We start from the raw sequence: 26,857 nt of genomic DNA, 5'->3' as shown, positions 1-26,857 counted from the left end.
TACGGACCGAAAACTGGATAGGATGGGAATGAAAATTGACGAAAATGCAAAGATGGTGACAGAGTTAACAGGAAAAATGAATGAGTTAGTTGTAAAAAATATGGAGATGTCAAAAACTGAACCTGGGACCTTTTGCCTGTAAGCTGCCCTGAGGTCAGAGGTAGGGAACTGGCCAATGGCATCATGGGCCTGCAAGGATCCCTTCTTGACAAGGCCCAGTTACACTACCATTCATGGACTGTCCCTGGATAAAGTGACTTTTCTTCCTTAAATTCTCAAAGTTCTTAGCTTAGCTTAAGGTTGTCATCTCAACTGGCCACATGTTTAAGTGATAATCAATCACAATCAGTCGATCGTTTGAAAAATAAGACTTTAAAACCATATTGCGCCCAAATGGCAACTAGACATTCCATTTCCTTAAACTGTAACCTTGGCTTAAGGAGCCATTTTGCGCCTAGCTTATATATCTTGAGTTTCTAACACTGATGTTTAGTGGGGTTTCCATGGAGGTAAAATCGAGAAGTAAATGCTGCGATTGGTGCTGTGAAATTAGCATGTAGTGCAAATCTTGTAGGACAAATTGTCTTTCATCCCAGATACATCTTTTTCTTAAGTGCCCTTCTGCAGAAGTATGCTGGGCAGAATGTAAAAAACAAAACCTTGGATGGAAAGAGGTTACTGCTGGGCTGTTCCATGCATTGTTCTTTGGTTGGAGGCACAGGCCCAGTGAATAAGTCAAAGTTAATTGGGAAGTTGAACAGTAACAGAAGGTTTGCTCCCTGTAGTTCAGAAGAGGCTTTTGCTGAAGTTTGAGGCAGAGGCAAGAGGGGAATGTTTTAAACTTTAACCTCGAGGATTCCTGGTTTGAGCCAGTTGAACACATTCTGATCCCTCACCCCAACCGTATAAAATGGGCTCTTCCTGCTCTTCTGTTGTAATTTAAAGTTCTGACGTAGCCCTTGCTTCTTTAAAATTTTGATTGACACAAACTCAAATGCTGCATGGACTGATTGAGCACGGTGTTCCTTGCAAGCGACTGTGACTTTGTGCTGGTCAGAAAACTAGCAGACGGGCCAATAGTATTGATGCCAGTGCCCGCCTCAGAATCTGTGCTCAGAGCCAGAGCTTAAAGCTTGAAAAAGTGAAGTCAGAATGGATAAAAGTGCCTCTTGCCAGGTCTGGAGTACATTTCAGTTGCTACTGAGCCACTACAGTAGGGAGTCACCCTGTTACATCAGAGTTAAGGGAAAGATGAAACACTTTCATCTCCTTTTAAAAGATGCTAGTGTGGCAGGAAAGGGTTTCTATTCTCCTCAAATGCCTGGCAGCCTTAAATAAACCTGCCTCTACTCAAAACAGCTACAATAAGCTCAGCAATGAAGTGCATTTAAAGGGAAGAAAGGGAAGCTTGTTTTCAGTTGCAATGTAAACTATATTAGATCTGTGATAGTTTTGCATCATCTCTTTTACCAGCAGAGCTCCTATTATTAGCATCCTATGGCGCTGTGGGTTAAACCACAGAGCCTAGGACTGATCAGCAGGTCGGCGGTTCGAATCCCCGCGACGGGGTGAGCTCCCGTTGCTCGGTCCCTGTTCCTGCTAACCTAGCAGTTTGAAAGCACGTCAAAGTGCAAGTAAATAAATAGGTACCACTTTGGTGGGAAGGTAAACGGCGTTTCAATGCGCTGCTCTGGTTTGCCATAAGCGGCTTAGTCATGCTGGCCACATGACCCAGAAGCTGTACGCTGGCTCCCTCGGCCAATAAAGTGAGATGAGCGCCGCAACCCCAGAGTCGGTCACGACTGGACCTAATGGGGAAGGGTCCCTTTACCTTATATGACAGGCATAAGCAAACTCGGCCCTCCAGATGTTTTGGGACTACAACTCCCATCATCCCTGACCACTGGTCCTGTTAGCTAGGGATGATGGGAGTTGTAGTCCCAAAACATCTGGAGGGCCGAGTTTGCCTATGCCTGCTATATGAGAACAGCAAACTCGTTCTCCAAGTCTGACTCCTGATGCAGCCTAAACATGTGTATGGATAGTTCCGTAGGCAGAGACTGAGAAACCCCAAGGTTTACAGAAATACAAAAAAATTGTTAGGAGAGAAACTCTCATGAGGGGCTGTTGCCCCGCCCCCAGTCTGTTCCCCACTTCAATACAGAACAACAAACTCCTGTGTTGCAAACTTAACACAACAAACAACACAAGCAACACGAAGACCAGTATACTAGATAGCACTGTAGATCTTATTACATAATATATATGATTTAGTACAACAAAAACAAAATGTGTACACTTGTAAATTCTCTAATATATTTGAAAACAAATGTACACTCTGACTGTTTCGCTGGAATCTTCTTCAGCACAATCCATAGATTAGAAAAATGCACAAGGAGCAGTGGTCATGAGGATATGTAACCACTCTAAACTATGGGTTGTGCTGAAGAAGATTCCAGCGAAACAGTCAGATTATCCGGGATCCTACATTGTTATTCACTTACAGTGGTGCCTCGCAAGACGAAATTAATCCGTTCCGCGAGTCTCTTCGTCTTGCAGTTTTTTCGTCTTGCGAAGCACGGCTATTAGCGGCTTAGCGGCTATTAATGGCTTAGCGGCTATTAACGGCTTAGCGGCTTAACGGCTTTAAGAAAAAGGAAACAAACTCGCAAGAAATCGCAAGATGTTTCGTCTTGCGAAGCAAGCCCATAGGGAAATTCGTCTTGGGGAACGACTCAAAAAACGGAAAACTCTTTCGTCTTGTGCGTTTTTCGTCTTGCGAGGCATTCGTCTTGCGAGGTACCACTGTACTACTTTGGCACCATGAACGCCTAAAAAGTTTTACCGCTTAGGCCACAGGATAGCATCTATTACTTTGTTTAAACCATAGATTTATTATACTTCTACGGACTTTCAAAGATTGACAGACGTGTGTTCATTTGTTTTCAAATATATTTACAAGTGTACACATTTTGTTTTTGTTGTACTAAATCATGTATATTATGCAATAAGAACTACAGTGCTATCTAGTATACAGTGGTACCTTGGGTTACACATGCTTCAGGTTACATACGCTTCAGGTTACAGACTCCGCTAACCCAGAAATAGTACCTCAGGTTAAGAACTTTGCTTCAGGATGAGAACAGAAATTGTGCAGTGGCAGCGCGGCAGCAGCGGGAGGCCCCATTAGCTAAAGTGGTGCTTCAGATTAAGAACAAATTCAGGTTAAAAACGGACCTCCGGAACGAATTAAGTACTTAACCCAAGGTATCACTTTACTGGTCTTCGTGTTGCTTGTGTTGCTTGTTGTGTTCCCCACTTCAGACTGAGCACGCTCAAAAACCACAGAATGCTGAGTGTTTATATTATTTTAACCATTGGACTGGAAATGGAGAGGGAGATCCTAGAAGAGAGGGTTTGACTGGTTAGAACTCTGAACAGGAGCAGCCTGTGCTGCAACCTTTTGCTGCAGGCTCCTTTGGTTTTGTTTGTTTAATACACACCTTGTGAGCTTTTGTTTCTGTCATCTTTTCAAAGGGCAGCTGCCTGCCTGCAGCAGCAGATCATTGCAAAATCCTGGTGGTCAAATCAAAGGACAAGCTGCCTTGAGAGTTCTTTTCTTGATGAGGAAGAGTAAAGTAGATTTGGACAGGGCAAATGAAAAGAAATAAAAATAAATTCAGTTCACTAGCCATCTTGCAGATTGATGCAGGGCTATAGAGTGACCACAGAGCCACTCCTGGAAACCAGGTCAGAGATGCCACAAGCAATGCAGAAGGTTAGGGCGGATGACTCCTGGTGACATAAGCAAGCGAGTTGAACCACTGGTAGTAAGCAAATGCAGCAGATTAAATGTAGGTCAATAGATAATTTGATCTGAGGAAAATTCCTTCCCTATACAGCTTTTAAAAAGCTGTGGTTTTACATAATCATTTGGACAGACCAAAGCTTTACTCACCTGGAGTTGAGAGGGTATTGAATGTCCTCAGTGTTCCATGCTTGGAAATGGAAAATATCAGGGGGTGTTGCTAATGAAATACCCCCTCCCCACTCCCCAAGCACATTTAGTTGTGGCACTTACAAGTCCTGACAGCTGATTTCAATGTTTTCAACATGGAAGCTGTACCCATACTTCACACAAGGCAAACTAATGATACATTTGTTCCCTCATCCTGTTCAGCTTGAGCATTTCCTACATTTGCTCAGGTTGGACAGAATGGAAACCGAGTGCCTTGATACCCCTTTCACAATTTCTATTATAATTTCCATATTCATGTTTCTTTAAAAAATAACAATAAGCATATGAATAGGATTGCTAATAATGTTCATAGTAGTAGTACATAGTGTATAATACATATATATTCACACACTTCTGTATGTATGTACACAGCTTCTTACAATTCAGTCTACTCTTCAAGTATAAAAGGTTTGTTAATTGAGGTTGAGAATTTCTGACAATTTAATATTTTTCCAGCATCAAAATACTTCTAGAAGACTCATTCATTTTATATCTCCACCAAGGATTCAAAGCATATTGCATTATTTCATTCTGTATCTTTGGGCTCCTTTGGGATATAAATTCAATAAACAACTGCTTTATATATTAAAAAGAGTTTCTCACTTTTCTTTCCTTCCCTCTCTTCCCTAATCATGTCAATGCAATGTCGAGGATGCCCTCTGTTAGCTTTCTAACCCTTACATCTCAAGAGTGGTGTGTTAAGTGAGACTATAACAGATGAGGCCACTGATTCTTAACCTTAAAAAAGACTTGGTTTTGAGCTGAGCTGGTGTCAGTTGTCAATATGGACATGGGCTGTTTTCCCAGTACGTGCCTCTCTCATTAACAGTCATCTGGTAGAAGCTAGCATGTGGTTCTGGGCGGTGCCCTTGAACTTGAGTTCCAATGGGAGATTTTCCAGTAGGGAAGTAGATTCTTTACAAAAAGTACTGTGCACTTGTGGCACTGTTCCTCATTAGATCAGGGCAGCCATAACAAGGGCAGAGGGCCCAGCAAATTTGTGGCTTAAAGTGGGGGCTACTCTGTGCTGGTGTATTCTTAGGTGGATCCAGGTCTTATCCTGTAGCCACTTCTATTTCTCCTGTATTACTGAAAATGACAGCATAGGCCCAACAAGTGACAAAAGTCCTCACAACAATGGGCAGGTGTTGGGGCTGGTTTTCAACATTGTGATATATCAGCAGCTAAATACCACAATATTCTGATCTATAACGATGTCTGGAATTCTTCCTCCGCACCTTAGGGAAAGAAGCAGCAGCCAAGATACATCGTCCAGCCCTTCTGTTGTTGTTGTTTAGTCGTGTCCGACTCTTCGTGACCCCATGGACCAGAGCACGCCAGGCACTCCTGTCTTCCACTGCCTCCCGCAGTTTGGTCAAACTCATGCTGGTAGCTTTGACAACACTGTCCAACCATCTTGTCCTCTGTCGTCCCCTTCTCCTTGTCCCCTCCATCTTTCCCAACATCAGGGTCTTTTCCAGGGAGTCTTCTCTTCTCATGAGGTGGCCAAAGTATTGGAGCCTCAGCTTCACGATCTGTCCTTCCAGTGAGCACTCAGGGCTGATTTCCTACAGAATGGATAGGTTTGATCTTCTTGCAGTCCATGGGACTCTCAAGAGTCTCCTCCAGCACCATAATTCAAAAGCATCAATTCTTCAGTGATCAGCCTTCTTTATGGTCCAGCTCTCACTTCCATACATCACTACTGGGAAAGCCCCAATAGCTTTCCAGCTCAGTTGGGCTGGGCAGCAGTGGAGCATATCCCTGTGCTGCCCGTGGCGGGGGCGCAGAGGGTGCCCTCTTGCACGCCACAGTCCAGGGTAGGAGAGGGGCAGGGTAGCTGCTGTCTACTCTTCTCCTGCTCTCCTCCCCCAAGTCAGGCCTGATCCGGGAGCAGAACTGTGCTAGGCACAATCACCGCAGCTAAGATGCAGCGCGGGGCCAGGATCCAATGAAGGAGCCTCCTATGGGAGCGCCTGTTTGCACATCCTTTCAAAATTGTGCCCGGGGCCATGGCACCCCCCATGCTACACCTCTGGGGCTGGGCAATGTAACTCAGTAGAGGCTTCTCAGACTTTGTGTGCTGTTCCCGGGTGAGGTACCGTGCGCCGTGGTCCGTGTCCAGTCCGAGGCTGAAGCGGGGTCCAAGGCGTGGTCGGGAACTCTGGCAGAAAGCAGGACAGGGTGCAGGCAGGAACAGGTAACCAACAATGTTGCTCCCGCAAACTGGGACTGGCCTTTATCTCCTCTGAGGCATAGGGCGGCCCTGGTCCACAGGTGACCCGCCTCGCCTGGCCTGGAGGCGAGCACTCCTCCTGTGGGAACTTAGTTCCCTCCTCCTCTCTGCCCTGAGCCTCTGCAGCTCAGAAGAGGCTGGAGGGTTACCGGACCCAGATGCAACCTCACCTTCCCCTGACAGACCTCCGGAGCCAGAGTGGATTCAGCTGGTGTCTGCTCCTAAGGATCTGGCACAGGTGAGGGCCCTTCAGGTTCAAGCCCCTGCCCCGGTTCAGCCAGCCCTGGAGGTGGGGACTCCTGCGCAGGCTGGGATTCCTCAGGTTCAGCCTCTGAATCCGATTCCCAGGCCACCACACTTTGCCTGCCTGCACCTTTGCCGTTTGCAGGCAATCTGCGCTGGGAATACATCGCAGATCTGCAGCCACCACAATGTATTCCCAGCTCAAAATGTCTTAAACTGGTATCGCGATCTGAATGCTATACCAGTTTAAGACAATTTACCAGTATATCGCCCAGCTCTAGCTGTTTGTGTCCAGAGTCTTATGTAATTGGTTGGCCTGCTACTCTTGAGAAAAAAACAAAGTTCTTTCGGAAGTGCACTAGGTGACTTTTAAGGATATTTGAAGTCCCACTGGGAGTTCTCTTAAACAACCATCTTATTACAATTTGGATTTGCTAAGTGGCATTGGCTTTTCAAGTGGAAATTGCCCAATGAGGGATAAAATGCAGCATTAGTAAATGATATGTCCCAGGCTAGTCAAGCATCAGCGAGGCAGATGAGAATTTGTAGGTCAAATGCTTGCCCCAGGTGGTGTTGCATGAGTTTGAGTGTGTTTTGATTATATCTGTCAAAAAGGCATATCACTTAAAATTCAATCTTTCCCTAGGTAAGCAGTTGCTTTCTGCAAATATGTAAATCATCTGTGTGGAGTTAAGCACACCTGTACTTTGGGATTGGGGGCTTTAGGGAATAGAGACATTGACTCTTCTTGTCATCTCTTTTCACTGTACTTTGGGCGCACAGGTTTAAATTGCTGCTTGCTCAATGCTCTTTAATCTCCAGACGTATGTATTTCAAGGGTCACTTGTAATTTTGGTTAGGTGACAGCAGGAATTTGAGAAGCGTCTGTCTTGGTGTGCTTTGTAATGGACTTTTATGAAACTGTAGCTGGTGAAATGAGAGCTGAACTCTTATCTAAATGCAGCAATAAGAGGTGTGCTTGAAACCACCACCACCTTGCTAATGAGGAAAGGTTGGCGTCTGGAAAGAAGTCTCTTCTGATGTTGGAGTTAAAATGTTGGACTTGGATCTGGAAGTTGTTGTTTAGGCATTTAGTCGTATCCAACTCTTTGTGACCCCATGGACCAGAGCACGCACTCCTGTCTTCCACTGCCTCCCGCAGTTTGGTCAGACTCATGTTTGTAGCTTCGAGAACACTGTCCAACCATCTCGTCCTCTGTCGTCCCCTTCTTCTTGTGCCCTCAATCTTTCCCAACATCAGGGTCTTTTCCAGGGAGTCTTCTCTTCTCATGAGGTGGCCAACGTATTGGAGCCTCAGCTTCAGGAGCTGTCCTTCCAGTGAGCACTCAGGGCTGATTTCCTTAAGAATGGATAGGTTGGATCTTCTTGCAATCCATGGGACTCTCAAGAGTCTCCTCCAGCACCACAATTCAAAAGCATCAATTCTTCGGCGATCAGCCTTCTTTATGGTCCAGCTCTCACTTCCATACATCACTACTGGGAAAACCATAGCTTTAACTATACGGACCTTTGTTGGCAAGGTGATGTTTCTGCTTTTTAAGATGCTGTCTAGGTTTGTCATTGCTTTCCTCCCAAGAAGCAGGCGTCTTTTAATTCATGACTGCTGTCACCATCTGCCGTGATCATGGAGCCCAAGAAAGTAAAATCTCTCACTGCCTCCATTTCTTCCCCTTCTGTTTGCCAGGAGGTGATGGGCCCAGTGGCCATGATCTTCACTTTTTTGATGTTGAGCTTCGGACCATATTTTGCGCTCTCCTCTTTCACCCTCCTTAAAAGGTTCTTTAATTCCTCCTCACTTTCTGTCATCAAGGTTGTCTCATCTGCATATTGGATCTGGAAGAACAAGGTTCAAATCCCCATTTAATCATGAAGCTCAGGTCCTCCTTGCATGTCGCTGGGTGATCTTGAGTCAGTTACTGTCTCTTAGCTTAATCTACTTCACAGGGGTGTTGTGGGGATAAAATGGGGGAGAACCATGTATGCCACCTCAAGCTTCTTGGACAAAAGATGGAACAGAAGTGTAATAAGTGGGATTTGTGGCCAATACAAAAATTCCAATGTGATTTTGTGCATTTTTGCTAGGAAGTGAGAAGCTGTGATTGCGTTGCACCCACTTTAAATTTATTTACTTGCTGTATTTTTGGCCATGCCCCATCACCAAAAGGTTTCACAAGATGACTCACAGCATTATAAAATAATAATAAAATAATCGGTAATCACAAAATAGAGTCAAATAGAGATTGTTATGCTTGTGGTCTTTAGCATTCCTGGAAATGCTTTAGGAACTGGAGGAAGAACACTGAAGGCTGCAGCGACTTGCCTCTAAATATGTGTGTGTTTTGCAATGCTTTGGTAGATGCATGAAGATAGCACAAATTATAGTGGCTGTAAATTCAGGAACGAAGATCGATGAGGTGGATTTGTGCCAGGAAGTACTTGCCTCTTCACCACCCCCTTCCAATAAGCTGCTTTCATGTTTAAAATATAACAAACGAAGAGCTGAAAAATTTGACTGTGGTTGAAATAAGACCGAGATTCCCCCCTAAATGCCTTCAGTAATAAGTCCCATCAGTTCCTTAGTGCACTTTAATCGAGAGTGCAAGATTTAATACTGTAGCAACAATATCTGCTGCGCCAACAACGAATCCAACAGTGCAGATGTAAGTTAATGAGCATTAAGGATTAAATATTAGTTCTGTTTTAGAGGTGACTGCGTCATTGGGATCCTCAAGTACCTGAGGATGAATAGCATAGGTTCAGCCAAAAGGCATTTAGGCTGAAGCTGTTGAGTTGATTTGAAAAGTTGAATACAGTGGTACCTTGGTTCTCAAACACCCTGGAACTGAAACAACTTGGAACCCAAATGCTGCAAACCTGGAAGTAAGTGTTCCGGTTTGCGAACTTTTTTTGGAAGCTAAATGTGCTCCGTTTTGAGTGTTATGCTTCCGATTTGAGTGCCACACTTCCGCTTTGAGAGTTACATTGACGATTTGAGTGTTACACTTCTGTTTTGAGTGTTACACTTCTGTTTTGAGTGCCATACTTCTGTTTTGAGTGTTACACTGAGGTCTGTCTGTTTTTGCTATTTATTCTGCATTTTTGTTTGCGGCTTTTTGTTTTGTTTTTGTGACTGTGTGGAACCCAGTTCAGCTACTGATTGATTGATTGATTGTGTGACTGCAGTTTATTGTTTATTGACTGCAGTGACTTTGTTTATTGCTTTCATTTTATGGATCAATGGTCTTGTTAGATAGTACGTAAAATTCATGTTAAATTGCTGTTTTAGCGGTTGTTTTTAAAAGTCTGGAACAGATTAATCCATTTTGCATTACTTTCTATGGGAAAGCCCATCTTAGTTTTGGAACGCTTTGGCTTTGGAACGGACTTCCGGAACGGATTAAATTTAAGAACCAAGGTACCACTGTAGATAATTCTGGAAGGTAACTTCCTGTCACTTAAGGGTTGGAATTTTCACATTTCCATATTCATGTAGCACTTGCATTATAAAAGTGTGATTGCATGTACAGTGGTACCTCGGGTTACATATGCTTCAGGTTAAATACGCTTCAGGTTACAGACACCGCTAACCCAGAAATAGTACCTCAGGTTAAGAACTTTGCTTCAGGATGAGAGCAGAAATCGTGCTCCGGCGGCGCGGCAGCAGCAGGAGGCCCCATTAGCTAAAGTGGTGCTTCAGGTTAAGAACAGACCTCTGGAACGAATTACAGTGGTAACTCGGGTTAAGTACTGTACTTAATTCGTTCCGGAGGTCCGTTCTTGACCTGAAACTATTCTTAACCTGAAGCACCACTTTAGTTAATGGGGCCTCCTGCTGCCGCTGCACCTCCAGAGCCCGATTTCTGTTCCTATCCTGAAGCAAAGTTCTTAACCTGAAGCACTATTTCTGGGTTAGCAGAGTCTGTAACCTGAACCGTATGTAACCTGAGATACCACTATAAGTACTTAACCCAAGGTACCACTGTATATAACCGTCCATGCTTAAAACTATCCTCATATACTAGTATACTAGAATTTATAGGGTAAACTGTCTGCCAGTTTCCAACAAGCAGCGCTGTGGCCAAGATTCACCGGAGGAAGTGTCTGGGTGGTACTGCTTTAGACAGTAAGTGGGAGTGAGTCTGACATGATGGAATACTTCTCTATGCAAAAGAAACTTCCCTCGGCCGAACTAGCACATCAGGGGAGAATGCCAGGGCCTTTCTTCCTCACGTGCTAGATCTTAAAGGAGAGAAGAGTTTCTTTTCCACAAGGATCATTGCTAACATGCAACTCCACCGACGCTGTGAAGTGGTGCAGTTCACCTGGAACTATGGCACTTTTAGTGAGAACCGGGCATTTTTTCTCATATATTAAGCAGACCAGGGTGTTCACGATGGAAAATTCACGCTTTGTAGCCTCTCACACAATACCTTTTCAACTGCAGTTGGCCAAACACATTTTTAAAGTTAAAATTTCCTCCTTAATAGTCAACCTCCTGGGACGCCAAAGCACCACATTATGGTAACATATTGTTGTTGTGTTAACACCTTGTTCCATTGATTAGCACATGAGAACATCCCTGTGGACATGTTACAACTCCCAGTGCTCACCCAAGAGGCCAATTCAATTAGTTCTTGTAAGTGGAATTTGCGCAAATACTTAATAATGGGATTGCTACTTGCGATAATGTCTCTCCACTCCCTCACACCTATTGGATAGCGAAAACTCACTGCTCTGAAGGTAGAGCCTTCCTCTCCTTGTTAATCAAGTTCCATCAAGTGACTTGATGATCTTGCCACACTTGCATTCTGCTAACTTGTTTTCTGTACGTATGGGGACACGGGTGGCGCTGTAGTCTAAACCACTCAGCCTCTTGGGCTTGCCAGTCAGAAGGTCGGCGGTTCGAATCCCCATGACGGGGTGAGCTCCCATTGCTCTGTCTCAGCTCCTGCCAACCTAGCAGTTAAAAGCATGCCAGTGCAAGTAGATAAATAGGTACCACTGTGGTGGGAAGGCAAACAGCCTTTCCATGCGCTCTGGTTTCTGTCATGGTGGTCTGTTGCACCAGAAGTGGTTTAGTCCTGCTGGCCACATGATCCGGAAAAACTGTCTGCGGACAAATGTCAGCTCCCTTGGCTTGAAAGCAAGATGAGCACTGCACCCATAGCTGTCAACCTTCCCTTTTTTTGTGGGAAATTCCCTTATTCCAGCGCCGTTTCCTGCTGCTTCCCGCTGCTATCTCGGATTGTTAGATATCCCGTAGACTGTCCCCGGGACAGGTGAGGCTGCTTATTCCTTACTTTCAAGGCTGCTGATCCCTTATTTTCAAATCTGAAAGTTGACAGCTATAACTGCACCCCATAGTCGCCTTTGACTGGACTTAACTATCCAGGGGTCCTTTACCTTTACCTATTCTGGAATTGTTTTCATCCTAGAATAGGTAAGGAAAAAGCGTTGTGGTGGAGGAAAGTATTTTAGGTTGGTTATGCAGAACAGCTAAGTAAATGAATGAGTGTGTTTTGAAATATCATGACTTCTAGGCAGTTCTCCCTGCTTTGCCCCATGTAATTTCTCCCCATTAGCTTACAAGTAGTAAAAGAATTGGCCTAGAAGTCAATGTGCTCAGAGGGTGGCTCTCTGTGCCCCATGTATTCTGGTAATACTGAAGGCAGGACGTCGAGCTTCTCAGCTTGGTAATTCCTTTTTAATAGAACTGTGAGGTTGAGGACATTTGCAGGGGAGAACGGTGGATTTGTCCAACTCTTCCTCACCCGCTGACTCCGTCAAATGAGTCCATATTAAAATGCTTCCCCCACTCCACCCCAAAAAATATAGGGCTCTGAAATGAGTAAGCCATGCTGAGGGAAAAACAGAGCATTTTCAGGGGGCGATGTGGAGATGTGGGACCAATCTCTCATCCGCCAATCTTCCTCTACAAGAGCCACACCTGTGTGTGTTTTAATCAGGGCTTGTTTTCGGGCGGAACTTGCCGGAACTCAGTTTCGGCTCCTCTCAGGTGGGCGCCATTGCCGTTATAAGCGAGGAAGGGAGGTGTTCATGGTGAATTCTGGCACCTCTTTTTCTAGGGGAAAAAGCACTGGTTTTAATCAAGCAAATGTGGGTTTAGGAACCCAGGCTTCTCAAGATAATGGATACTAACAGTTGGGTAGAAGGGGTAGGAATATGAGGGGGCTAAGGCCAGCAGAGCTCCCAGACCCTTTGCTTTAAAAGAAAAAAAGGGAAAAAGGGGGGGGGGAGTCAAATCAGGTATTCCTGATGAAAGCTAGAGCACAAAATATGGGCATAGCCTTTTCTGTGGTGGCTCCCCATTTGTGAAATGCTCTCCCCAAAGAGACTTACTTGGTGCTGTAGTGACTTGTCACTTGAGAGCCATCCTGACATGTCTTTAGGCTCTAGGCAAAAACATTCCTTTTTATCTAGGCCTTCAGCTGTTAAATAATCTATGGCCTGTTAAAGGTGTGTGTGAGGTGGGGGCTTTTATAATGATTTTTTAAAATAATAATAATAATAATAATAATAATAATAATAATAATAATAATAATAATAATAATTACTGTATTTTTCGCTCTATAAGATGCACCAGACCACAAGACACACCTAGTTTTTGGAGGAGGAAAACAAGAAAAAAAAATTCTGAATCTTAGAAGCCAGAACAGCAAGAGGGATCACTACGCAGCGAAAGCAGCAATCCCTCTTGCTGTTCTGGCTTCAGGGATAGCTGCGCAGCCTGCATTCGCTCCATAAGATGCACACACATTTTCCCTTACTTTTTAAGAGGGAAAAAGTGAGTCTTATAGAGCAAAAAATACGGTAATTACTACTACTACTATTACAGTGGTGCCTCGCAAGACAAAAAGAATCCGTTCTGAGAGTCTCTTCGTCTAGCGGTTTTTTCGTCTTGCGAAGCAAGCCCATTGACAGATTAGCGGATTAGCGCTATTAGCGGCTTTTAGCGGCTTGGAAAGGGGGGGGAACCCGCAGGAACTCGCAAGACATTTTCGTCTTGCGAAGCAAGCCCATAGGAGATTCGTTTTGCGAAGCACCTCCAAAACGGAAAACTCTTTCGTCTAGCGAGTTTTCCGTCTTGCGAGGCATTCGTCTTGCGGGGCACCACTGTATATTACTAGGCTTTGCTTTATGATTTTATGATTATGCTCTGTAAAATATGTTTTTAACGTTAGGCACTGCCCTGAGAGCTTTCGATATTATTATTATTTATTGAATTTTTATACCTCCCTAGACCCGGAGGTCTCAGGGCGGCTCGCAGAACAAAATAAAGAGCGGTGTATAAATCAAATTGAAGAATAATAACAAGACTACTGCTTTGGGGCTCAGTAGGCCGCATTGCTAAGGGCAGTAAGTCACTGTTGCTAAGCAACCATAAGAAGGAATGTTGACACCTGAGACTGGGGAAGAGGCCCGTCTCAGAGCAGCAACCAGAAGCAGAAGAAGCTGGCCAGAGAAAGTATACTGGGGTACATTAGTTGAAGCACCTTCCTGCCATCAACGTTACTTCATTCCCTTAGGCTGCTTAGCAGTGCTACTGTTTCACACCATAACAGAAATGTTTGCAAAAGGTGAAATACGTTTTGTTAACTAAATAACTAACAAAGCTGAGACCAGAAGAAGAAATCTAGGACAACTTGGATGTCAAGGAAATAATTTAATAATTTAGCTGTAACGTTAGGGATGATTCATGCATTGAATCAACCAACCCGGATTAGTGCACGTGAAAAGTGTTTTGCATGTGGAGGAGGGGGACGCAGGGAACTTTAAGCCTTGAGGAAAGTCCTTGCATTTGTTGCAACATGTTCTGCTTGGAAAAAAACAGACGCCAGCAGTGCTTGGGAGGAGCCAGTTGTCCAAAACCGCAGAGTGAGAGGCGCTGGGAAACTGCACATGTCATGCATGCCAATTCCCCGTTGCTTAGCTTGTCAAGTTGTACTTGGAGTGCTTACATGAAGCAGACCATGTACAAACAGCACTCTGCGGGACCTGGCAAACCCAATTGCCATCTGCCTTCGTCCTCTGTCTTTTGCAATATAAATGGTTCAGGCTGCAGCTTCTTAGAAACCGGAGGCTTGAAAACAGATACTTAGGCAAACACGTTCATGCAAATTATCCAGTCATTAGTGTGAGAGAGCTGGGGAAACCCCTTCTTTCGGCATACCTCTTGTTCCTCCCTCCCCCTCCATAATTCATAATAATAAACCACAACCATCACCCCAACACAGCAGCCTTGGGTCCCCTGGCTGGGCCTGGCTGTCCCACTGAAAAAGGAGGTAGTGACCCAGGACTGGCCCAAGATATTGGGCTGCCTGAGATGTCCCACTCCCTTTCAGTCCATACACAGAAGCAAACCTGATTGGCAGTTAAATCTGCCACTTGAACACTAGCAATGGGACACCAAGAATCCCATCCAGCTGTGGCAGGCTTACTTAGGGTTAGGTTAGAGGTACAGAGCGTCTACATGGCACACACGGCTCTGTGCTTTAGCACCTCAGTACTGCTTGCTGCCCCTCGGGAAGTGTGCCAGTCTGGCGCAGCTCTTTGTTTATTAAATTTCTATACAGTCATACCTTGGGTTACAGACACTTCAGGATGCGCGTTTTCAGGTTACGGACACGCCAAAACCCGGAAGTACCAGAACGGGTTATTCCCGGGTTTCGGCGCTCGCGCATAAACACCAAATCACAACCCGCACGTGTGCAGACGAGTTGCGGGCGCTGCATGTTGCGAACGTGCCTCCCGCACGGATCGTGTTCGCAACCAGAGCATCCACTGTACCAACCTTCATCTGAGGACCACAGGGCGGTGTACAATATATAAGCACAAAAATACATAGCATAGTAACAAACAGAAACAATTCTCCTCCATATATGGTTTAAAAGGCCACCAGTGGTTTAATGGGCCTAAGCTCTGTGAGAAGAGGCATGTTTTTGTCTGGTGGCTAAAGAGATGTAACCTCACTTAAAGATAAGGTGCCAGGCAAGACTCCCTGAGGAGAGCGTTCTACAAACGGGGAGCCACCACAGAAAAGGCCTCTTCTTGTGTTGTCACCCTCAAGACTTCTCACAGAGGAGGCACATGAAGAAGGGCCTCAGATGTTTATTGCAGCATCCGGGTTGATACACACGGGGAGAGACAGTTCTTATGAATGTTGGACCAGGACCTGGGAGATCTGGGTTCAAATCCCCACTCAGCCATGAAGCTCACTAGGTTATATTGAGCCAGCCACAGCCTCTCAGCAGTACGTGCCTCACAAGATTGCTGTTGTGCCAACCCAGGTGGCTTCTGTATGGGGCATGAGGAGGTCAGGTGGCATTTTGCCTTTTGCCTTTTACCTTTTGCCTTGGGCAGTAAAATGTGTTGTGATGGTCCTGGCTGACTTCTACAGGACGAAAAAGCTGATACTTCTGAAAGCAGGAAGAGCAGTGCAATGAACAATTGGCTACGATTGCCAGGGTTTGCCATTTCCATTTTAAAAGGGCAGAACTCCATTTGGGGAGATAGCTAGCAAAGCAGTCTTTTCAATTATTCTGTGTATTTCCACGTCTCGTTCCTAGAATAGAGCACTTTGATCTTCCCAATTTCTATCCTTTTCCCAATCGCTCTTAAATACTGGTGGGAGGACAAGGATTCTTCAGACTACCCAGTGAGGTGTAAATTAGAAATTCTTTCCTCCCTGGACTAACAAATAGTCCAATTCTCAGGGTGACAAATTTGAATCAATGAAGAACTGAAATCTTATTTTAGAGTGAGCTTCCCCTGATGTGCTTTTCACAAACCTCCACCTCCTGTAGTTTGTTCTACTACTAGGATATTGACTGATGAAGAGGTGGGTGGTGACTTTTCAACCACTCTTGACAGCCTTTTCCTATTAAGGGGGCTGGACTCAAGCTCCCCAAGAGATTCTTTTGCCCGTGGGTGAATTCTTGTTTTCTGTTTATTTGTTTTCTGACAACATGTGCTGGAGAGTAATGGAGGATGTCTCTGTGCTTCTTAGGCTCACTGGGCAATGGAACTTTCTGTAAAGATGGCAAGCAAATAGAACTTACCTCCATGGGACTGAGAGCTTTTAAGAATTCGCTTTTTACAAATTTAGTCTTCTGAATTCAGTGTTTTCTTCATCAGTTGCACTAATTTGCCCCAGCATTGAATCTTCTATACCTAACTATACCCAAAAATGCTCTGTTGCAGTACACACTGCTGGTACACATTTATTTTGATTTTATAGACAAATCGCCTCCTCCCTTAAAGAAGGCACGTATTGCAGTGAGACCTGGAAAACCGACACTCTGTGTTGTGGGTGGGTACGATTGGTCAGCCACAACACCAGGTTGGTAGATCCTTCGTAGCTGGGTGCAATCTGGCCAATGGGACGCAGTCCAAATGGTTATTGGGACCTATTTATGCCCATGCAGGTGACCCAGAGCTTCCTCTTTTGGCCCGTGCATTCAGAACACCTGCCCACCACTTCCTACTTTTAGGGCTTTGCGCTTGACCTTGCTATGCCGTCGTCTGTCGTTGGGACAGGGGCACAGCAGGAATTTTCCTCACTTGGCTGATTGGTTGTTGCCATTTGGGTTTTGCCTTCCCAGTAGCAAATCGTCACAACTTGTAAGGTTGCGGATAAGCTCTGGTTCAGGTGATAGGGATGGGAAGGTTATTCCGTTAAAGGAATCCAGGGACTTAATGGTTTGGCCAACCTCTGAGAGGGGGTTGTGCCCATGCCAGAGTCCAGGGGGACATTTGGGTGGCAGAGATAGCCTGTTCCTGGCTTTCTGCTTATCCAGGTGTTCACCCTTGGCTGACCTATGATGGAACCCTGGGTCAGCGCTACCTGCAAGGGTGCAGGGAGCTAGTCGAACCAGAGCCTATGCAACCAGTCACTTTCTGTAATCAATAAAGTTGTGGCCTAAATTCTGCCAAAAACCAAAACCAAAATTTGAGTCAAGTGTGTATTTATTTAAAGGGGGAGATTTCTGGGTCTGAACACACAACTGGTAGACCTCAATCACATATTTGGAAGCTGAACCTGTGAGCTGGGACAAGCCAAATAAATACAAAACTGTGTTTGTACTAATTGCCTCAGAAAACATTGGTTCCTATTTGTTTTTAATGCTAAGTGAGCCAAAATAAAAGTGAGCAACCTGGGAGGTTAATTAGAATAATTATAATTTTATGAGCCTCTCCTGGGCACTCCTAGGATGGTAGTAGAAGGGAAACACTGAATAGGAGGATTCCAGGATGTGTGTGCCTGTCTCCTCATCCCCAGAACAGGAGCAATGTCATCATCTTCCAGAGCACCAGGATAACTGATGCTCTGGTTAATAATAATAATAATAATTTATTATTTGTACCCCACCCATCTGGCTGGGTTTCCCCAGCCACTCTGGGCGGCTTCCACAGAGACCAAAAATACACTAAAATGTCACACATTAAAAACTTCCCTGAACAGGGCTGCCTTAAGATTTCTTCTGAATATCAGATAGTTGTTTATCTCTTCGACATCTGGTGGGAGGGCGTTCCACAGGGCGGGCGCCACTACCGAGAAGGCCCTCTGCCTGGTTCCCTGTAGCTTTGCTTCTCACAATGAGGGTACCGCCAGAAGACCTGAAGTGATGATGAGGTTTTCAGGATTTTTGTTTTGGTGACTTGTTAGCATAGAGCAAGGCAGAGAAACAAGGAGAATAACAAAGTAGGGGCTGGATACTTCTCTCCTTTTCTTTGATGGGCTTCTTACTTCTGGCTGACACTCTCTTAAGTGATAACACTTCTTTGCAGGATTTTTCTAATTAAAAGCCATCAGCTGCATTTCAGGTGGCTGAAGATCTTTTATTAATGCTCAGTGCATTTTTTTTTACAAGTTAAAACTGCAGCTGAAACAATATGCACAAGTTTTCCGGCAGTTGTGCTAATAAATTTAATTAGTAAGCTAAGTCCTGCTGCCTTTGCTCAGTGTGTTTGTGTGTGCATATCACAATGGACTTATATAGCTGCCTGCATTTTGGGATTCTTTGTTGGGGTTTCTAGATCCTCGTGGAGGATATGTGATTTCAGAGGATTACGACGAGCCCCTGCATTTCACTGCTCAGTTAACATGGTTCTAAAACCCAGCAGCTCATCCCAGCTCATGAAACATGGTTCTATAATCTAGCAGTTGTGAAATGGTTCTTGCATATAATTGGCAGCAGGATTTGTAGGAAAAGTGGGAGGGGAAGAATGTAGAATGGCAATGTGTATGAAGGAAACATCTGAAAATACTTAAGTAACATGTTGTATACTTCAAGGGAGGCTGGGACAGAGAGTTAATGACAGAGAGGCTCCGACTTGTGTGGAAATATTCTCAGAAAACAAACTCTAAAATAGATGGAGCAAGTCGGACATCACAGATTTGAGACGGCATCCCCTGGAGGGAAGCAAACTTAAAATGCCTGGCTTTGCAATGTGCTCAGCCTCTGAGGTGTTGGGTTACTTTGCAGTTGTCCTCTGATCTTGTCCAGCAATTGAGAGGAGTTAGAATAACGTGTGTGTTTTGCAAGGCCTGCTCACGTTTTGAAGGGGTGGTAGCGGTGGAATTAAGCAACTGTGTTTTGGTTGGCACTGGGAGTATCTACAGTAAGACTTAAAATAAATACTGGCAAGTGTTATCTTCAGCATTGCGTAGGGCAAGGCCAGTAAAGTGTACTGTTTTCCTTGAGTACTTTAAGGGCACCTTTCTGTTCCACCAACTTTGTCTAATGAGTTACCCAAACTCCTGTATAAATGAGAAAGGCATGCACATAAAATGAATGGCAATTTATGAATACTTCCTTTTGCTAGCTAGGGTGGTATATTTAGGCATGCAAGAAGAGCTTTGCAATGTGTTAATACTGTGTCCTTTCTTTCTTTGCCAGGATTCCACCAATGTGACGTCAGTTTTTGTCCGAACAGACCCACATGGATTTTTCTTGTATTGGACAGACCAAAATAAGGTAGATATAAATTGAAGTACTTCAGCTTCCTCTTTGTGGTGGCTTCTTTTTCTGACCAAATACCTTTTCTGACATATTTGTAAAGCCCCCCTTTTTTAAGGATGAGAACTAGGGATGGGTGTGTGTGTGTGAATTTAAGCAAGTCCACATTTAAAGATTCACACTTAATTCACTACCTAAATCACACTTCCTGAAAATTTTGCAAACCAAAGCATAGCAATTCTTCAAAAGTCATCCTTCCCTGAATATTGCAATGCAGTAACGTGTACAAAAATGCAAATACTAAGGTAAAGTGTACATAAGAACACATGCCCTAGTGAAAGAAACATACAAAAATGCATCCTATTTGGGAAAATTGCATTGCAGCACAGTGTATTTTAGGAAAAAATGCATACAGAAATCTATATCTTAGGAAAATTTTGCACTACAGCATTGATAAATTTTCATGAGGGCATTTTTTAACAAATTCACAAGCTGATGTGGAAATGCGGGGGGCTGTGTTTAAATTTGGAAAAATAAGAAACTGAGAGAAAGTGAAACTGAAATTCACCCATCCCCAGTGAGAACTCTGGACCATTTCCGCAGAGTGTGGCCATGTTTTCTAAATACTTATCAGTTCTACTTGATAGGAACCTGGAAAAAAGTCTTATTGACTTTTGAAGATTGCAAGCAGTGAGAAAGGAAGAGCGTTGATGATGAACATTTATATGAAAGTCTTCAACTATTTATATAGCCTGGTACTAGGACATTCATTTTGTGTTTCCTTGTTCCTGTAAAAAACAACAACCACTAGTACGTATATTGAAACTATGCTCTAGGACAGGGGTCAGCAAACTTTATCAGCAGGGGGCAGGTCCACTGCCCCTCAGACCTTGTGGGGGGCTGGACTATATTTTGGAAAAAAAAATATGAACAAATTCCTATGCCCCTCAAATAACCCAGAGATGCATTTTAAATAAAAGCACACATTCTACTCATGTAAAAACACAGATTCCCGGATCGTCTGCGGGCCAGATTTAGAATGGCGATTGGGCTGGATCTGGCCCCCGGGCCTTAGTTTGCCTACCCATGCTCTAGGAGGATATATATTTATAGTATTATTGCTACATTCCTGACAAATGCTTAAATACCTATAGCTTTTTAAAAGAGCATTTGTTCAAGATAATTTGAATTGGACTATCACTGTGTGATTAAAACCCAATCTATAAGGGTCAAGGAAGGATATTTCTCTTCAGCTGATAATGATGGTTTTAGAAACATTTGCCGAAATGTATCCTGAAAGGCTTTGTTTAGAAAAACAAAAATAGATCAGCTGCCTGAAAGCTTTGCTTAGAAACTTGAGTGTTTGTTTACGATCAATGCTGACAGCTATTGAAAGATTAGTTGCAAAAAAAACTTGTAGGAAGAACTTGTGCTAATGCCAGAGCTTGCTTATAATGTTGCTTACTGCAGAGGAGTGGTTAGAAGGTGTAGGAAAGGCAGCTTGCCAAAAATATTCATCCATAGTTGGTTTTAAGCTAGCAGTATGTACCTGGAGGAGGGGTAGGCAAATCTGAGTTAAGGAACATTATCTGTTTTCTTCCCTTGCCTGAAATAAAACAATTTCACAGCTGGGCAAACAAAGGCTGAGGTTTTATCAAAAGGGGATGAAATGTTCTGGAGATGCAGACTTAACTTTTAAGCCTTCAGTTTGGTGTCTCCCTAAAGCTAAGTAAGTGTGACAAAAGAATGACAGAACCTTGCAAACTGAAGACGAGGGTACAAACTTGACAAGTGTTGCCAAAGACCCAATGGCTATCATTTCTGAGTTTCCAGTGCTAGTATTTAGCATGTGTGGAGAATCAGAAGATCTTAGAACGCAACAATATGTACCTTCATTTCTGAAAGCGATGGATTTCTTATTGCAGTTAATGATCCTGTCTCATAATTGCCTTCTTGTTCAAAATAAGAACTAAAATACATGAAGATGGGGAGAACTACTGTAGCACCCTGCTTGTGGTTAACGCTTAGCTGGAATGAAATATTCAACGCAGCAATAGAGAAATTAAAATAATTATTTATTTGTCAGACAAATAAATGAGAGGCACAGTGGTATATGGTTACCAAGCTCTGGCCTGGCCTCCTGCCATTATGGCCAGCACTTATATTCCCTTAATCCAGCCCCCTTTGCTCCTCCTGTGGCTACCTCTGTCCAATCAGCCTGGTTGAATTTCCTATTGGCTGATTGCTAGAACCAATCCTAGAAGATACACCCATATCCTCCTGTCCTTATATGGAACACAAAGAGCTATATATTGTTACATCTATAAATGACAAATAAGTAGTAATATATCTTACATGTGTCTCAACAAGGCATCTTAATTACCAGCTCACCTCTTGCCCTCCTTGCCCTATTGCCTTCTAAAACAAATGGTTAATCTTAAATTTTTATCTTAAACATATGTCAAGGATCTTGAGTTTCACATCAACATTGAAAGATCTCCTTCATTTGAAGGTTTTCTAAACAAATGTCTGACAACTAATATATCAGGACTGCTCAGATGGCGTCTTTCCGTCTGGCAGGGCTAGGCTGGTGGCTGACTTAATTTAACTCTTACAACTATATGAAATCTAGCATTTCTTAAATCCTTTGCATAATTACATTTAAGACAATATATTTAATACATAACATAGGTAGCCTTTTAAAAGGAATAAGGCCTTTGTAAAGTAGAAAAGGAACTTAGTAAAAAGGAACACAGTAAAAAACCACTTTAAAAGAAGCCTCTCCAGTTTACATTCCCCCCCCCTTCTCCAGCCAGCTGCTTTTCCCATTAGCTCTTCCCAACATTTATTGCCCTTTAACTCTCTTCAGTTTAAGAAAGAAACAGCTTTAAAAAAAGACTTGCCAGCCAGATGCTTCTCCATTTGGTCTTTAACCTTGGAAAGAAGATCTGGCTCATTTTACTGGGAGGCACATTGGCATTATTTTACTATTTACTCATTCCTAATTATTTATTTCTGCCTTTTTTATCTTCTGTAACATATAGGGTCAGTGTCCTCACTCAGTCTGTAATTCCAGCTTTTACGACTTTGAGAATTGTTTTCTGCTATCAATCAAAGGGGCCCTTGTCTAGGAGAATAAACATTACCAAGGTTGTAAACTGCTGGCTTGAAACTTTTGAAAATCTAAGCTCTCTCTTTAATATACAAGTCCTGATCAAACATTAATAAAATGCAGGCTTATGCCTGATGCCTCATTCCCCCCTTTCAAGCTCAAGGACCTTCATCCCAAGTGTCCTTGATAGCTTGACCTTCATCATGTTCCTGAGGTAAAGCTCTGTATAGGGCCATGATATGAGGTAGAGTTTCATTTGAAACCATCTTGCTAATTGTACTTCTAAAACATGAAATGATACATGGCATCATACATAAAACCATTACCACTACTGTCAAGAAAAACAAGCAAGACAATAGTATCCCTTTGAGTCCTGTGACATTAGGTAACCAATTGGTGAGCCATCCCATATCCCATCCTTCCCATGTTTGTACTGGGACATGTGCTATATTCTCCATCTTTGTGGCCAACACACGGATTGCCTCACCATTATCTGAAATGTTAAAGCAACAGGCATTCCCTGTCAAGTTCAAGACTCCACATAGGCCTCCCTGCTTGGCAAGTACATAATCCATTCCCATTTTCAGCTGCAAAATGGCGGCTCTACTTTCATCCAACTGTTGTGCAATAAGTCTCAAACTCTGGGCCGTTGCATTGGTTACAAGTTCCACTACTGCTTGCAATCGAATTATTCTGTTTAGATTATATATAGGATCCCGTGCCCCTTGTATGAGCTCACCAGGATTCCAGGAGGCAGGATCATAATAGGCTATAATGCGCTCTGGTGGCCAATCATCAGTACCGCTCCAACTTTGGGTACTTCCTCCTGCTATATGAGAAATATCAGCGTTTCTTTGTGTTCGCTTGGCCAAATTAGTGGGCATAATCCACATTGGTGGTAATACCCATCCCAGGAAACAAGTCCCACTCCATTTGGAGGGGAGTTTCTTGTATGCCCATTCTCCACATATCCACCACAACCATCGGGTCTGAGGTTTTTGGTACGTGGAGTACAGAAGGCGAAATAGCAAAAGAGGTAGAGAGTTCACAGTGCAGTATGTTAGATTGCCTTTTTCTGTCACAGTTATGTTCCATACCACTTTCCATGCATGAATAAAAGGAGGTGCACAGGGCAAGGCATTCCGAGTTCGATAGGTAGTACCGTGTGCCCAGGTATTCTTAATATTATCCCAAGTATAGCGACAATGAGAAGAGCCTATCATGGTAGAATCAGCTGCATCTGATGATTTATGTACACAGAATTCCCCTTGTACAGGTATAACTCGTATTGGTTTAGTTGAGTTCCATCCGGGGAAATTCTGTATTTCTGTTTGGTGTGGTATTTCGCTTACCATACCAATGGCATCTAATGGTATCGGTAATAAGGGCATACCTCCCTCTGAATCATCTGGCCCAAGAGAGCAAACAAGGCAATTGGTCCTATTTGCAACATTGGCTACCATTTCAGCTAAACCTACCCACATATTGTGGTCATAGCGAAATCCATATTTAGTCAATTTGGTCAAATTCAAGGACCCTTCCCCTTTCCAAGGGATCAGGATTAATAATAAAATCATGTTGATGTCTAGCATATGCATTCCTTCCACAAAAGATTACCTTATTGTGATAGCAGATAAATATTAGTCCCAATATAATTCCCCCAGTGACAGAAATGGGGAACCACCAAGACCAAAACATATATCCCGAGGATCCCCAATGAGTAATATCTCTGATAATTGTTCCACAAGGGGGGGGGCAGTCAATTAATTGTATAAGAGAATCTTTCCTTTCACAATCGCTGGTTCAGATGCTCCTCAAGCTTCAGGCGTGCGCAGGTCAGCCAGCTTCCAGGTTGTGGCTGCAGCAGGCCGGTCGTCTAATGTTGCCCGTGACCTAGCCCGTTCCCGGTAGGGCTAGATACAGGGGTTTTTGGAGAGAGTCAGTTTAAGAGGATTAGAGGGGTCACCTTTGCACGTCCAACTGCCTTCGGACTTCTTCAAACGGGAGTGATGAATCCAGGGGGTCACCTCAGCTACCTTCACCGCTGTTGGAGTAGAGAGCAAGACGGTGTAAGGTCCACGCCACTTAGGTGCAAGTGGATCACGTTTCCACTCTTTCACCCATACGCTATCGCCAGCCTGGAACTGATGAATCGGCTCGGCAATGCTGCACGGCGTGCGCTCGAGGGCCCACCTGTTAAGAGAAACAAAAACACGGGAGAGAGATTGCACTTGTCCCTGTGTCACATGGTCTCCTATTTGTTTAAGGTCAACTGAAATATCCTGAACAAAGGAGGGCGGTCTCCCATACAGGAGCTCAAAAGGTGACAACTTAAGTCTTTTTGTGGGTGCACACCGAACACGAAACAGTGTTATGGGTAACACATCTACCCATCCCAATCCCGTTTCCTGGGTTAATTTTGCCAATTGGGTTTTCAGAGTCCGATTCATTCTTTCAGTTTTCCCTGAACTCTGAGGCCTATAGGCTGCATGCAGTCTCCATTTCACTTGTAGGACTCGACATACTTCTTGTACTACTTGATCAATGAACGCTGGCCCATTGTCACTTCCAATGCATCTAGGTAACCCAAATCTCGGGATCAATTCAGTGAGGAGTCTCTTAGTTACCTCTCGTGCCTTTTCAGTTCGGGTGGGAAAAGCTTCAACCCATCCGGTAAGAGTATCCACAAACACAAGGAGATACTTGAATCCCTTAGAAGGGACCAGCTCTGTGAAGTCCACAATTAGGCTTTCCATGGGGACATATCCCACATGTTGGATTCCAGGAGGTTGTACCGGTCCCTGCCTGGGATTGTTTTTAGCACAAAGAACACATTTCTGTGAAATGCAAGTTGCTAATTGTGATAGATTAATAATATACAACTTCCGACTGAGACTCTCTCTGGTTGCAGTACCGCCAAGGTGAGTAGATTCATGATAATTTCTTACAATCGTGCCTGCTAGATGATGAGGTACATAAATCCTATTGTCCGGCAGGATCATCCAACCGTCCTTCACAACCGCTCCTTCCTGTTCAGCCCACTTCCTCTCTTCTGGGGTATAGTGAGGTTTAACTTCTTCTGGAACTACCTCTGGTATGAGGGCTGCTATAAATCCTCCCACAGGCTTTTGGGCTGCCTCTCGAGCTGCTTTGTCAGCAGCATGATTTCCTCTGGTTATTGGATCCCTTCCTCGTCCATGACCTTTGCAGTGCATTACAGCAATCTGTTCTGGAGCCCATACTGCTTCTAACAGGATTTCTACTTCAGGTCCATATTTCAAGGCCTTCCCGTGGGCTCCTATTAGACCTCTTTCTTTCCATAGAGCTCCATGTGCATGCAGGGTTAAGAAGGCATATTTAGAATCAGTATAGATGTTTGCCTTACATCCGGCTGTCAATTGCAGAGCTCTAGTTAAACCTATAAGTTCAGCTTTTTGTGCTGAGGTGCCAGCAGGCAAAGCTTCAGCTTCCACAACTTCCTCATTGGTGACCACAGCATATCCTGCTCGTCTGGCACCTTCATGCAGGTAACTGCTACCATCAGTATAATATACAACATCTGGATTTTTCAATGGTTCATCTTTCAGATCAGGTCTACTGGAATAAACTTCATCCATTATTTGGAGACAATCATGTGATTCTTCATCATCTACCTCTGGTAGGGGCAGCAAAGTCGCTGGATTGAGCATATTCACTACTCGTAGATGAATCCTGGGATTTTCACACAATAGGCCTTGGTACCTAGCCATCCTTGGGTTCGTTAGCCAATAACTACCCTTATATTCCATGAGCGTCAGAACAGCATGAGGTACATTCACGTACATCGTCTGGCCGAAGGTAAATTTATCAGCTTCTTTGACAAGGCTTGCAGTGGCCGCTACTGCCCTTAGGCATGGAGGCCATCCTTTTGCTACTGAGTCCAATTGTTTTGACAAATAAGCTACTGGACGGTTCCAACTTCCTAATCTCTGGGTCAGGACTGCCGCTGCAATCCCATTCTGTTCATGTACATACAGCTGAAAGGGTTTTTCTGAATTAGGCAGTCCAAGGGCTGGGGCCTCCATAAGTCGTTGTTTGATAACTAAAAAGGCTTGTTGCTGCTCAGGTCCCCATACGAATGGGTCCTTTTCTGCACCTCGAGTGCTTTCATGTAAGGGCTTGGCCAGACTGCTGAAATCAGGTATCCATAGTCTACAAAACCCTGCTGTTCCCAAGAATCCTCTGAGTTGTTTCCTTGTGGTGGGTTC

General features: G+C 44.0%; 1 protein-coding gene across 2 annotated transcripts in view; it reads left to right on the top strand.

Moving 5' to 3' along the window:
* Window positions 1-26,857, top strand: part of PLCB1 (phospholipase C beta 1) — a 497,312-nt gene that overhangs the window by 10,998 nt on the left and 459,457 nt on the right. For both annotated transcript variants that reach the window (XM_082215463.1, XM_082215462.1), the window contains exon 2: window positions 19,439-19,516. In XM_082215463.1, coding sequence (XP_082071589.1) covers window positions 19,439-19,516 — 78 coding nt within the window. The remainder of the gene's footprint in view (window positions 1-19,438; window positions 19,517-26,857) is intronic.

The sequence above is a fragment of the Podarcis vaucheri genome (genome assembly GCF_965113315.1).
Source record: "Podarcis vaucheri genome assembly, chromosome: 3".
In the NCBI taxonomy this organism is placed as follows: Eukaryota; Metazoa; Chordata; class Lepidosauria; order Squamata; family Lacertidae; genus Podarcis; species Podarcis vaucheri.
The sequence above is the reverse complement of the archived record's forward strand: the minus strand, read 5'-3'. Positions and strand labels throughout refer to the sequence as shown.